The sequence below is a fragment of the Mobula hypostoma genome, chromosome 21 (assembly GCF_963921235.1).
Source record: "Mobula hypostoma chromosome 21, sMobHyp1.1, whole genome shotgun sequence".
NCBI classification, from domain to species: domain Eukaryota; kingdom Metazoa; phylum Chordata; class Chondrichthyes; order Myliobatiformes; family Myliobatidae; genus Mobula; species Mobula hypostoma.
Genome location: NC_086117.1, coordinates 58,822,360 through 58,836,736, shown reverse-complemented (window position 1 = coordinate 58,836,736; position 14,377 = coordinate 58,822,360). Strand labels below are relative to the sequence as shown.

Sequence of the window (14,377 nt, the reverse complement as noted above, 5' to 3'; positions counted from 1 at the left end):
AACCAAACCTCTTCAACCGTCTGAGGTGAAAGAGGCGTTGTTGTGCCTTTTTCACCACACAGCCAGTATGTACAGACCATGTGAAGATTTTGGTTATGTTTATGCTGAGGAACTTAAAGCTGTTTACCCTCTCAACCCCAGATCCACTGATGTCAATAGGGGTTAGTCTGTCTCTGTTTTTCCTGTAGTTCACAGCCTTTGTTTTCGTGATGTTGAAGGAGAGGTTGTTTTCTTGATGCCACTGTGTCGGGGTGATGACCTCTTCTCCGTAGGCTGCCTCATTGTTATTTGAGATAAGGCCAATCAATGTAGTGTTGTCAGCAAATTGAATTAGCAGATTGGAGCTGTGGGTGGCAACACAGTCATGGGTATACAGAGAGTAAAGGAGGGGGCTTAGTACACAGCCCTGAGGGGCTCCTGTGTTGAGTATCAGAGGGGCAGAGGTGAGGGAACCCACTCTTACCATCTGCTGGCGATCTGACAGGATCCAGCTACACAAGTCAGGGTGAAGGCTGAGGTCTCTGAACTTCTTGTCGAGACTGGAGGGAATTATGGTGTTAAATGTTGAACTGTAGTCCAAGAACAGCATTCTCACATAAGCATCCTTCTTCTCCAGATGTGTAAGGATGGTGTGTAGAGCAGTGGCTATTGTGAAATCTGTCGGATCAGTTGTGTTGGTAGGCGAATTGTAGGGGGTCCAGTGTGGGTGGTAGCAAGCTGCAAATGGAAAAGGAGCAGGAGTAGGCCATCAGGCCCATCAAGCCTGCTCTGTCATTCAATAAGATCTTGGCTGATCTGGCCATGGACTCATCTCCACCTACCTGCCTTTTCCCCATAGCCCTTAATTCCCCTACTATGCAAAAATCTTTCCAAACTTGTCTTAAATATATTTACTGAGGTAGCCTCCACTGCTTCATTGCACAGATTCACCACTCTCTGGGAAAAGTAGTTCCTCCTTATCTCTGCCCTAAATCTATTCCCCCAAATCTTGACGCTGTGTCTCCTGGTTCTAGTCTCACCTACCAGTGGAAACGACTTCCCTGTCTCTATCTTATCAATCCCTTTCATAATCTTAAATGTTTCTATGAGGTCTGCTGTCATTATTCTGAATTCCAGCGAGTACAGACCCAGGTGACTCTGCTCATAGACTAACCCCCCTCATTTCTGGAATCAACCTGGTGAACCTGCTCTGCATCATCTCCAACGCCAGTATATCCTTCAAGTAAGGAGACCAGATCTGCATGCAGTACTCCAGGCGCAGCCTCACCTGTACCCTGTACAGTTGCATCATAACCTCCTTGCTCTTAAATTCAATCCCTCTAGCAGTGAAGGCCAACATTCAATTTGCCTTCTTGATAGCCTGCTGCACCTGAAAACCAACCTTTGGTGATTCATGCCAAGCACTCCCAAGTCCCTCTGTACAGCAGCATGCTGCAATTTTTTACCATTTAAATAATAATCTGCTCTTTCATTTTTCCTTCCAAAGTGGATGACCTTGCATGCACCAACATTGTACTCCATCCGCCAGACCCTTGCCCACTCACTTAACCTTCTCCCTCCCTTCTCCCTCCCTTCTCCCTCCCTTCTCCCTCCCTTCTCCCTCCCTTCTCCCCACTTCCTTCCCCCTCCCTTTTCCATTCCCCCTCCCTCCTCCTTTCCCCCTCCCTCCTCCTTTCCCACTTTCTTCTCCTGACCTTGCCATAGTCCCGATTAGACCTGTGGGTAGTCTGCCCTGGGACTGGAGGCCTATCTGTGTATGTGTGTTTGAGTTAGTGGGTGAGAGGGTGGGAAAGGGGCTTGTTTAGTTGTTGTTGCTGTTTGTGTTGTTCTGCTGAACATTGCAGACATGCTATGTTTGTACCAGAATGTGTGGTGACACTTGCGGGCAACCTCCAGCACATCCTTGAGTGTGTTGGTTGTTAATGCAAATAACACAGTTCACTGTATGTTTTGAAGTACATGTAATAAAGGAATCTGAATCTCCCCTGTGGCCCCTGCCCCTTGTAATCTTGGTGCTGTTGTGTAAAGTACTAGAAAATGTAGGTGATTGTGTGTTCATAAGGAGCTTGGCTGCAGAGTCGACAGTATTAATTGACTTTTGTTTGTCATAAAGTCATAGAAATATACAGCACCGAAACAGGTACTTTGATCCATCTAGTCTGTGCTGAACCATTTAAACTGCCTACTCCCATCGACCTGCACCAGGACCACAGCCCTCCATATCTGTACCATCCATCCACCTATCCAAACTTCTCTTAAATGTTAAAATTGAGCTTGCATGCATCACTTGTGCTGGCAGCTTATTCCACACTCTCACAACCCTCGGAGTAGAGAAGTTTCCCCTCATGTTCCCCTTAAACATTTCATCTTTCATCCTTAATCCATGACCTTTGGTTCTAGTCCCACCCAACCTCAGTGGAAAAAGCCTGCTTGCATTTATCCTATCTATACCCTTCATAATTTTGTATACCTCGATCAAATCACCCCTCAATCTTCTACCTTCCAAGGATAAAGTCCTAACCTATTCAATCTTCAATAACTCGGGTCTTCCAGACGCAGCAACATCCTTGTAAATTTTCTCTGTACTCTTTCAATCTTATTTACATCTTTCCTGTAGGCTGATGACCAAAGCTGCACACAATACTCCAAACTAGGCCTCATCAATATCTTGTACAACTACAACATATCATCCCATCTCTGGTACTCATACTTTGATGCAGGCCTGTGAGCCAAAAGGTCTCTTTACGACCGTATCTACCTGCGACACCACTTTCAACAAATTACAGACCTGTATTCTCAGATGCATACCATTGCCCCTGTATAATAAAGTTGTTTATAATCTGAGCAACATTTTAATAGAGAAATTAACCTTGTGTGTTTCTGCCCCCCCACCAACACAAGGGAATATGTGTGGATTGAACAAATGCATCAATTTCCTTTTTTCTGTTTTACAGTGACGAGGTTCAAATGAAGACGGCTCACAACAAAATTAATGGACAGCCAAAGCGTTTATCCAGGATGGATAGCCGGCTAAGCTCAGCTTCTATTTCCCATGGTGCTACAGTCAGTCCCACCAGACAGTCGAACGTCAAAAAGGTGTCGGGTGTGGGCGGGACCACTTACGAGATCTCAGTGTGAACAGCCATCAGCCACGGCAGCTGGGAAGTGGGACGCGGGACGCACTGCGAAGACTGTCACAGCAGCTCTGTGTGTTCCTTGTTCAACCAGCCGCAGCCTTATTTCTCCAGAGGTAGTAAAATCAAATCAAACAAAAAAGTGGTTTCAATCCAGGGGCTGGCCCACCACAAACTTTTTTGCTTTTTATTTTTTTTGCTCTTCTGCACTGTCAAGTGACATTTTAGCATCTTGTAAAAGAGGTATGGTTTTTATTGAAACCACTATTGTGTACTTGCCTATCCATGGGAATCTTGTGTAAAAGTTTGTGCAGTGTTGGATTAGTATTAACCTGGACCTCTGCAATGATTTTCTGGTGAAGTTTGTCTGCCCTGCCATTCAAACTTTGACAAATACAGTTTGACGAATGAGAAATACCTTTTATTTTGTGTTAATGGATGTTGGCACAAATGCGAGGCTCAAAACTTGTCAATTTCTTTCCTTCGCTGGAAGGAAATGAAGCTCATACATCAGCCAAAAGATCTTTTGAAACTCTCATCTCGAATATGAGACTACATGACATTAGACAACTGTGTGGGTGTGGGTGTGTTTGCGTGTGTGTGTTTGTGTGCACCTGAATGTTTAGTAGGGCTTGTATGAAGTCCAAATGGGAGTGTATTTCTTCAGGGCACGAGACTCTCAAAGCTTTAAGGATAAGATTCTTTAATAATCGTATTACTTATCAGTAATCAAAAGTTGACATGGATGGCCTCTTAGATACCTACGAGAGGAGTGAGCACAGCTTCTGGTATAAAGATGAACGTTACCAGTTTTTTTCATGTACGTAACTCTGTCGATGGGTTAGGGTGTCAGAAATCAGGTCATCTCTGCACTGCCACTAACAGTTGAACATGGGGCTTGTGTACCTGTGATTCACCAACATGGCAAGTTTTTTGATTGTTGCCATGGTTTTAATGCGCCAGTGAGGTGAGCTGACTTCACCATACAGGCAGACAGAAGTCCAATTAGCCACGTATCCGTCCCTGTGTCTTGTGACGATGTCAATGCAAGACTGAGAACAAGGTTTCTTCTTCTTCTCCCTTCTTGTCTGGGATTGACTGGAGGTAGGTAACACCAATACAGGAGGAACCAATTAAATCCAGTGTCGCTTATTTCCTATGCAATGTCTTGCATATTATTTCTTGGTTGCCAGCAAGTAACTCAAATGTATGTTTGCTGGGCATTTTTATGCTGAAGTGACACATTGTGACATTAACCACTTAAGTGGACCTTGGTTTACCAATGCCAAAGGAACTTGCACCAACTTGCGGGTATTACGATTTTCTGTTTTTAATCCAGATTGGTATGATTTTTTTGATCGTTTTAACTTAATTACTAAAGCAGGTCTGAGATTGAACAATCAAAGGGTTTTTTTGTGTGGAATAAAATTGTAAGTGTGTCAGATTTTATTATTTTAGGTAAAATGCAGCCATTTTGTATTCTGGTATTATTTAATTCAATTAGGAAGCTCTGCAGTAGCCATTAGACTGAGTTTCCAAGACCCCTAAACTCAATATTAACAGTCTGTTCCCAGTAATCTTGAAGAAGGGACGAAAGGTTGATAAAGGGGCTTGAGGCTAATATGGTCACCTCCTGGGCATGTTCGACATTCAAGCCTACTTTAAGAGTGTGAGCACACAGATCTAGGTTGCCAGTCCACTACTGAGGGAGGGTGGCATTGTTAGAAGTACCATCAGCTATTAACCCAGCACTGTTGGATGTAAAAGGTCGAGTGGGATTATTTTGACCTAGTCCAGGAAAAATAATGCCCTGGGGGTACAGTCAATACGTACCTCGCACTCAACGTTACTTCCTGAACCAGTCAGCGTGCTATAGAGTCATAGAAAATTACAGCGCAGAAACAAACCCTTCGATCCATCTAGCCAATGCCGAACCATTTAAACTGCCTACTCCCACTGACTCGCACCACGACCATAGCCCTCCATATCCCTGCGTTCCACATACCTACCTACACTTCTCTTAAACATCGAAATTGAGCTGGCACGAACCAGTTGTGCTGGTGGCTCATTCCACACTCCAATCACCCTCTGAAGAAATTTCCCCTCATGTTCCGCTTAAACTTTTCACCTTTGACCTTTAACCCTTGACCTCTAGTTGTAAAGAAGTTTGATGCATTTGAGTCATTTCTAAACCATTTCAAAGTGTTTTTGGACATCGCATGAAAAGCAATATAGAAATTATTGTCTGAATTCAAAATTAACATTTAGCTGATAACGCTTCTTGTTAGAGACCCTAGAGACCCAAGTATCCACTCCACAATGGTTCATTTAAATCAGAGAATGTATTGAGTACACAACCTGAAATTCTTACTCTTCACAAACATCTATGAAAACAGAAGAGAACCCCAGAGAATGAATGACAGTAAAAGTTCAAACCCAAAACCCCCTCTCCCTTCTCCCATGCACAAGCAGCAGCAAAGCATCAACCCTCCCTCACAATCCCATTTCTCTAGTTCTTTATTGCAAAGCAAAATAGGGATTTCTTTTATAATATTTTGATGGCGTCAACTACAGTCCATAAATTCAAGTCTTAGTTTATCTTTCAGTTTCATCTCACTGATTTCTCTTGGTTTTTATTGTGTAACTGTTGCTCCTGTGGTTCCGTCTCTGGCTGCACTTAATCTTGGTTCCATCTCTGTAATTTTGGATAGGAATGGGAATAACCCTTTAGTCCCTAGGGCCTGTTTCATGGTTCATTGGATGATCTAACTCAGCTGACCCATATCCCTTGACCTGATGATAATCATTCTCCATAGAAGGGAGCACTGTATTGCTGCTACACACATTTCCTGTCTTCATTCACAAAAGACCCATCTTAATTTTGTACCCCCACTAATGAACATAGCTTCTACCAAATCTGCACCTTGCGGTATATAGAAAACTCATGAAATCCCCCTTTCTAAGTTCTAGCAAATACCACTTAATACTTTTATTAAGTAATCTCTCATCATTATTAAACTCTTGGTTTAGATATTGTTCTGGTAGATTTGTGCCACACTTCATCCAAGGCTAATTTCTTTTCATACTTACTTGCTTACTGCCCGTTACGCTGTGGCGTTTAGAGCAGCAATGAAAGTCCTCTAGCTCTGTATAGAAGGATTGCTGTTTCCATAACAAATTTTTTTGACTAGTCAGGGTTGTTAGCCCTGAGCTGAACCCCCAAACCTGGAGGACCAGAGGACCACTCTTAGTTTGGCCTGTACCCTTTGACCTGTTTGGCACGGGTGACCTTACCAAGAGCCAAACCATAAAGCGCTGACTCCAGCCAACATGGCTTTCAGGTCATTGAGGCACTCAGGCCTCCAAACCAAAAACAAGGTTGTGGTCCTCTTGGAGGTTTTTTCCAAAGTTGTGCTCATAATCACTCCAAACTGCACATTATATAGCTGTGGCCAAATTCGTGTATTCTTTTTCACAGATATGAAGACTAAAACAGAACATAGAACAGTACAGCACAGGACAGGCCATTCAGCCCATGAATCTGTGCCAATTTATACTAAATGTCCTCTTGTTTATCATGCATTTCCCTCCATTCCTTTCATGTTTATTTTATTTTGGGATACAGCACAGTAACAGGCTTTTCTGCCCCAGTGAACCCAATTACACCCATGTGACCAGTTAACCTACAAACACATTCTCTGTGGACTGTGGGAGGAAACCTGGGCACCTGGAGGAAACCCACGCAGTCATGGGGAGAACATGCAAACTGCTTACAGACAACATTGGGAATTGAGACTGTGTTACTGCTGCTATAGTAGTGTTACATTAATTATTGTCGTGTCTGTCTAAAAGCCTCTCAAATTCCACCAAATTGCATGCTTCCACTAACATCCCTGGCAATCCACTCCAGTCACCTACCACTCTCTGTAAATAAAACTTGCCCCTCACATCACCTTTAAATCCAACCCCCGCCACCCCCACACCCTCTAACTTCAAGAGCATGTCCTCTGGTGTTTGACTTTTGTACCCTGGAGAACAGATTTTGACTGTCTACCCCATCTATACCTCTCATGATTTAAAAAAAATAGCTCTATAACAGGGATTTCCAACCTTTTTTATGCCATGGACCAATACCATTATGCAAGGAGTCTGTGGACTCCACGTTGAGAACCCCTGCTCTATAAGGTCTCCTGTCAGCCTTTGATGGTCCAAGGAGAACAACCCAAGGTTGTCCAAACTGTCTGAAACCTCATACTCTCTGATTCAAGCAGGACCTGGTAACCTTTGTCAGAATTCTGGAGGATCTAAGCCCCAGCTACTGGGGTCAAACTTGGCCATCCCTTTGACACATGCAATTTCTGTATGGGAAGTTTGTTAACCTGTACGGCGTGGCGGCATTTTCAGCTGAATGTGACCATTGCCCATGTGAATCTTAGGACAAGGTCCCACAGCAGGGACTGATTTGGGTGGATCTGCCGGCCGAGGGGCGGCTTTTTCGGGCAGACTGCTTGTGCTTTGGCTGCCAAATCGGAACATTGCCCAAATGACTTTCAGCAAGTCGGAGAAAATCTATGGAAGTGAATAAACAGTCGACATTTCGGGCTGAGACCTTTCTTCAGGACTGGAGAGGAACTGGGAAGGTGCCGGGACGGCACAGTAGCGTAGTGGTTATCACAACATTTTACAGTACCAGTGACCTGGGTTCAATTCCTGTCTCTGTCTGTAAGAGTTTGTACATTCTCCCCGTGACAGCATGAGTTTTCTCCGGGTGCTCTGCTTTCCTTCCACAGTCCAAAGATGTACTGGCTGGCTGGTTCATTGAGCATTGTAATTAGACTAGGATTAAATCAGGGGCTCGAAGGGGCAGAAGGACCTATTCCATGCTGTATCTCAAGAAATAAATTAAAAAGATGAAAATGTGGGGGGTGGGGGAAGGTGGAGGACAAGGTAAAAGGTTATAGGTGAAGCCAGATGGGTGGGGGTGGGGGAGTGAAGTAAGAAGCCATCAGACCCAAATTGTCAACTGATTATTCATTTCCATCGATGCTGCCTGACCTGAGTTTCCCCCAGCATTTTGTGTGTGTGACTCTGGGTTTCCCGCAGAATCTCCTGTGTTTAAACTTTTTCAGAATCTGGTTTATTATCACTGACGTGCCTTACATTTGTTGTTTAGCAGCAGCAGCACGGTGCAATACATAAAAATCACTGCGAGTTAGAGTAAATATTATAAAATACGTAGCATGGGAAAAGAGAGCGAGAGGGTGAGGTGGTGTCACCTGTCAGCTTTTCCGTAATCCCCACGTCCGTCCTACTGACTCCTTCCGACTGACTCCTTCCAACTGACTCCTTCCGATTGACTCCTTCCTACTGACTCCTTCTGATTGACTCCTTCCTACTGACTCATTCCGATTGACTCCTTCTGACTGACTCCTTCTGATTGACTCCTTCCTACTGACTCCTTCCTACTGACTCCTTCTGATTGACTCCTTCCTACTGACTCCTTCCTACTGACTCCTTCTGATTGACTCCTTCCTACTGACTCCTTCTGACTGACTCCTTCCGATTGACTCCTTCCTACTGACTCCTTCTGATTGACTCCTTCCTACTGACTCATTCCGATTGACTCCTTCTGACTGACTCCTTCTGATTAACTCCTTCCTACTGACTCCTTCCTACTGACTCCTTCTGATTGACTCCTTCCTACTGACTCCTTCCTACTGACTCCTTCCGACTGACTCCTTCCTACTGACTCCTTCTGACTGACTCCTTCTGATTGACTCCTTCCTACTGACTCCTTCTGATTGACTCCTTCTGACTGACTCCTTCCTACTGACTCCTTCTGATTGACTCCTTCCTACTGACTCCTTCTGATTGACTCCTTCCTACTGACTCCTTCTGACTGACTCCTTCCTACTGACTCCTTCTGATTGACTCCTTCTGATTGACTCCTTCTGACTGACTCCTTCCGATTGACTCCTTCCTACTGACTCCTTCTGATTGACTCCTTCCTACTGACTCCTTCCTACTGACTCCTTCCTACTGACTCCTTCCGATTGACTCCTTCTGATTGACTCCTTCTGATTGACTCCTTCCGACTGACTCCTTCTGACTGACTCCTTCTGACTGACTCCTTCCTACTGACTCCTTCCTACTGACTCCTTCCGATTGACTCCTTCCTACTGACTCCTTCCGATTGACTCCTTCCTACTGACTCCTTCTGATTGACTCCTTCCTACTGACTCATTCCTACTGACTCCTTCCTACTGACTCCTTCCTACTGACCCCTTCTGATTGACTCCTTCCTACTGACTCCTGATTTACTCCTTCCGATTGACTCCTTCCGATTGACTCCTTCCGACTGACTCCTTCCGACTGACTCCTTCCTACTGACTCCTTCCTACTGACTCCTTCCTACTGACTCCTTCTGACTGACTCCTGATTGACTCCTTCCTATTGACTCCGTCCTACTGACTCCTTCTGATTGACTCCTTCTGACTGACTCCTTCCTACTGACTCCTTCTGACTGACTCCTTCCTACTGACTCCTTCTGACTGACTCCTTCCTACTGACTCCTGATTGACTCCTTCCGACTGACTCCTTCCGACTGACTCCTTCTGATTGACTCCTTCCTACTGACTCCTTCTGACTGACTCCTGATTGACTCCTTCCTATTGACTCCGTCCTACTGACTCCTTCTGATTGACTCCTTCCTACTGACTCCTTCTGACTGACTCCTTCCTACTGACTCCTTCTGACTGACTCCTTCTGACTGACTCCTTCCGACTGACTCCTTCCGACTGACTCCTTCCTATTGACTCCTTCCTACTGACTCCTTCTGATTGACTCCTTCTGATTGACTCCTTCCTACTGACTCCTTCTGACTGACTCCTTCCTATTGACTCCTTCCTACTGACTCCTTCCGACTGACTCATTCCTACTGACTCCTTCTGATTGTCGACTTCAGTTAGGGTAAGACAAGGGAGCACACAGCATTCCTCATCGAGGGATCAGAAGTGGAAAGAGCAAGCAATTTCAAATTCCTGGTGTCAACGTCTCTCAGAATTGAACCTAGTCCCAACATATCAATGCAGTTACAAAGAAGGCACAACAGCATCTATGTCTTGTTTGGAGTGGTATGTCATCAAAGACACTCACGTGTTTCTACAGATGTACTGTGGAGAGCATTCTGACTGGCTGCATCACTCTCTGGTATGGAGGGGCATTGCACAGGATCAAAATAAGTTGCAGAGAGTTAGAAAACTTAGTCAGCTCCATCATCACCATGCACTCAATGATTCAGGAACAGCTTTTATATATATATATACACACACACACACACACATTGTAATTCACAAGATTTTTACTGTTACGTATGACAATGTACTGCTGCCACAAGGACAACAAAATGTCACAGCATACACTGGTGATGTTAAACCTGAATCTGATAATAGGGCGACCAGTGCTGCATATATATTCCAAGTGTAGTCTGACTAAACTTTCATTTAGCTGCAAAGTGATTTCCTTAATGTTCCATTTACCACTGTTCATATTTTAGAAGTTTAATCTCTGCAGTGTCTGGCTCTTGTTTCAGAGGGTACACTGTTCATTTGGACGAGGCTCTAGTTTGCCTTTTTTTCTAGGATCAGAGTCATGGATCTGTCTTTGTAAGGTTGATCTTGAAGGCAGAGATTAATGACAGAATTGGGTTGACTTGTTCTCCGATCTTGGCAAGTTACTTGCAAACGTTTTGTCACCATGTGAGGAGACGTTGTCAGTGTGCTGTTGACTCAGCATTACACTGCACACTAACAACGTCTCTTTGCATGGTGACGAAATGTTTACAAGTAAATTACCAAGATCAGAGAACAACTCAGCCCAACCGTCAACCACCTGAGCTACACATCTTACAATTTATTTCCAATGGCAGTATTCTTAGCAGTCTGAAGGAACAGAGGGACCCTGGAGTCCACATCCATAGATCCCTCAAAGTTGCCACACAAGTTGATGGGGCGGTTAAGAAGGCTTGCAGTGTGTTTGCCTTCATTTGTTGGGGTAATGAGATCAAGAGCCATGAGGTAATGTTGCAGTTCCATAAAACTCTGGTTAGATCACACTTGGAGTATGGTGTTCAGTTCTGGATGTGGAAGCTTCAGAGAAAGTGCAGAGGAGAGTCACCAGAATGATTCCTGCATTAGAGAGCATTTCTTATGAGGAAAGGTTGAGTGAGCTAGGGCTTTTCTCTTTGGAGAGAAGGAGGATGAGAGGTGGCTTGATTGAGGTGTACAAGATGATAAGAGGCATAGATTGAGTGTCCAGCCAGAGACTTTTTCCCAGGGTAGAAATGGCTAATATAATGGGGCATAATATAAGTGGTAGGTTTTATGCACAGAGAGTGGTAGGCCCAAAAAGTTGACTGTATTTTTCTCCACTGATGCTTTCTAACTTGCATTTTGTGTGTGTTACTGTAGACATTGGACTCCCTTCACAAAGTAACTACATAATGTTACAAGATCTCATTCTATCACCTGAACATTGCAGCTCGGTTGAAAGTGTTACCATTGCTCTGCTTCATCTGTAAAGCTTGCTATATTACATCCCAGAACAGTGGCTTATGCAAAATCTCCTCCAACCTGAGTACCAGTCCTCATGAAAACCTCATTTAGACAGGGTGGTGTTCAAACCTCTTTATTGCTCCTCCCCTCCCAGGAAGCATGATAGCATAGAGGTTAGCGCAGCGCTTTACAGTACTGGCAACCCAGGTTCAGTTCCCACTACCGCCTGTTAAGGTGTTTGTGCATTCTTTGCGTGACCACATGGGTTTCTTCCAAGTGTTCCGGTTTCTTCCCACAGTCCAGGTAGGTTGGTAGGTTAATTGTCATTGTAAGTTGTCCCATGATCAGGCTAGGGTGAGATAGAGGGTAGCTGGGTGGGTCAGCTTGAAGGGCCAGAAGGGCCTATTTTACACTGTATACTGTATCAATTAATAATTCTCATCCAGTCCCGTAACCGTCTCGGTTTTCTGTGATCTTCCAGTTCTGGCTTTCGACTACTGTGCTGACCTCCTTTAACAGTATCTTACCAACTCTGTTAGTTATCTGTTGTGATAATGTCAAATTTTCTTTGATAATTATCACATGAAACTTGTACTCATTCCAAGCCTGTAGTGTCATAAAATAATCCTTGATGCTGTCCAAGTATTCGTAGTTGTTGAAAAGGTTTGGCATGCCCCAGGTTTGTAAGCAGTGCCTTGTTATTGAAATGGTCCATCTAAATGGGCAGCATGGTAATGTAGTGGTTAACACAACGCTATACAGTACCCGCCCCTGGGGTTCAATCCTCCCCTCCGGCCGTAAGCTGTTTTGTGCGTTCTCCCCGTGACCGTCTGGCTTCCTTCCAGGTGCTTCAATTTCCTCCCACAGTCCAAAGAAGAATTGGTTATTGTAAATTGTCCTGTGATTAAGCTCAGGTTAAATCGGGGGATTGCTGGGTGGCTCGGCTCAAAGGGCTGGAAGAACCAATTCCGTACTGGATCTTCATCAATAGATAGTTAAGTAGAAAGAAAAGAAATTGCCCAACAATTGGTCAGGCTACAGTCAGTCTTACAAGCAGATCAGTTCATACTGAGCTGATGTTATGACCAAATTTCTATGAGACACTTAATATTTTCAATGAATGAAGACGGGAGGAATATCATTACTGCTCCAGATATCAGGCAAGTCATCATTTTGCTAATTTTCCTACAATTACAAAAAAACATAATAGAACCAATTGAATTCACAGCCAGTGGATCAATCCACAGTCATGCCACATTCAATCATGAATAGTAGTGGATAATTAAACGGGGGTAGCAGCTACAATACGTTCCCTGTCCTCGAGAATGCATTCTTCTTTTTGCTAGATTTCTTCTTTGTCTCAACCTACTGCCAGCTACGCCGCAGGTGTTTAGGGCAGCAATGAAGGTCCTCCGTCTGTGGCAGCATTCATGGCTTCCTTTAAGTTTGCTGTCATGTAAATCCTGGGTGGAGACTCAGGAATTCCGTCACCATAAGACATAGGAACAGAATTAGGCCATTCGGCCATCATGGCCGATCCTGGATCCCACTCAATCCCCATACACCTGCCTTCTCGCCGTATCCTTTGATGATCAGGAAACTATTAACCTCAGCCTTAGATATACCCACGGACTTGGCCTCCACTGAGTCTGTGGCAGAGCAGATTCACTGCTCTCTGGCTAAAAAAAAATCCTCCATACCTCTGTTCTAAAAGGTTGCGCCGCAATTTTGAGACTGTGCCCTCTAGTTCAGGATACCCCCACCCTAGGAAACATCCTCTCCACATCCACCTTATCTAGTCCTTTCAACATTCAGTAGGTTTCAATGAGATTCCCCCCACCCCCGACATTCTTCAAAATTCCAGTGAGTACAGGCCTAAGGCTGTCAAACGCTCGCCATATGTTAACCCCTTCATTCCCAGAATCATCCTCCTGAACCTCCTCTGGACTCTCTCCGATGACAGTACATCCTTTCTGAGATATGGGGCCCAAAACTGTTGACAATACTCAAAGTGCGGCCTGATTATAAAGGCTCAGTATTATCTCCTTGCTTTTATACTCTTTTCACTTGAAATAAATGCCAACATTGCATTTGCCTTCTTTACCACAGACTCAACCTGTAAATTAACCTTCTGGGAGTCTTGCATGAAGACTCCTCAGTTCCTCTGCACCTCTGATGTTTGAACCTTTCCCCCATTTAAATAATAGTCCGCACTATTGTTCCTTTTACAAAAATGCATTTTCATACATTTCCCAACACTGTATTCCATTTGCCACTTTTTCCCTCATTCTTCCAATTTGTCTAAGTCCTACTGCAATCACATTGCTTCCTCAGCAGTACCTATCCTTCCACCTATCTTCATATCATCCACAAACTTTGCCACAACATCATCAGTTCCATTGTCCAAATCATTGACAAAAACAATGTCACACTTAGATATAGAAGGATTCTTCACTGCTGTTTCCGTAACAATTTTGTTTTACCAGCCAGGATTGTTAGCCCTGAGCTGAAATGCTGAACCTGGAGGACTAGTGGACCTCTCTTAGTCTGGCCTCTGCCCTTTGACCTGTTTGGCATGAGTGACCCTACCAAGAGCAAAAGCTTAAAGCCCTGATTCCAGCCAGCATAGCTCTCTGAGTCATTGAGATACGCAAGCCTCCAAACAATAAGAAGATTGTGGTCCTCTTGGAG

General features: G+C 44.3%; 1 protein-coding gene across 2 annotated transcripts in view; it reads left to right on the top strand.

Moving 5' to 3' along the window:
• Positions 1–14,377, top strand: part of zdhhc8b (zinc finger DHHC-type palmitoyltransferase 8b) — a 283,381-nt gene that overhangs the window by 254,624 nt on the left and 14,380 nt on the right. The window contains exon 11 of one of the 2 annotated variants that reach the window (XR_010021238.1): positions 2,955–4,238. Coding sequence is in view for 1 of the 2 variants with exons in the window: in XM_063074112.1 (XP_062930182.1) it covers positions 2,955–3,138 (184 nt within the window). In the remaining variant the exon portion in view is untranslated. Of the gene's footprint in view, positions 1–2,954; positions 8,052–14,377 lie in introns of those variants that run through there. The other variant, XM_063074112.1, reaches the window with a different exon arrangement.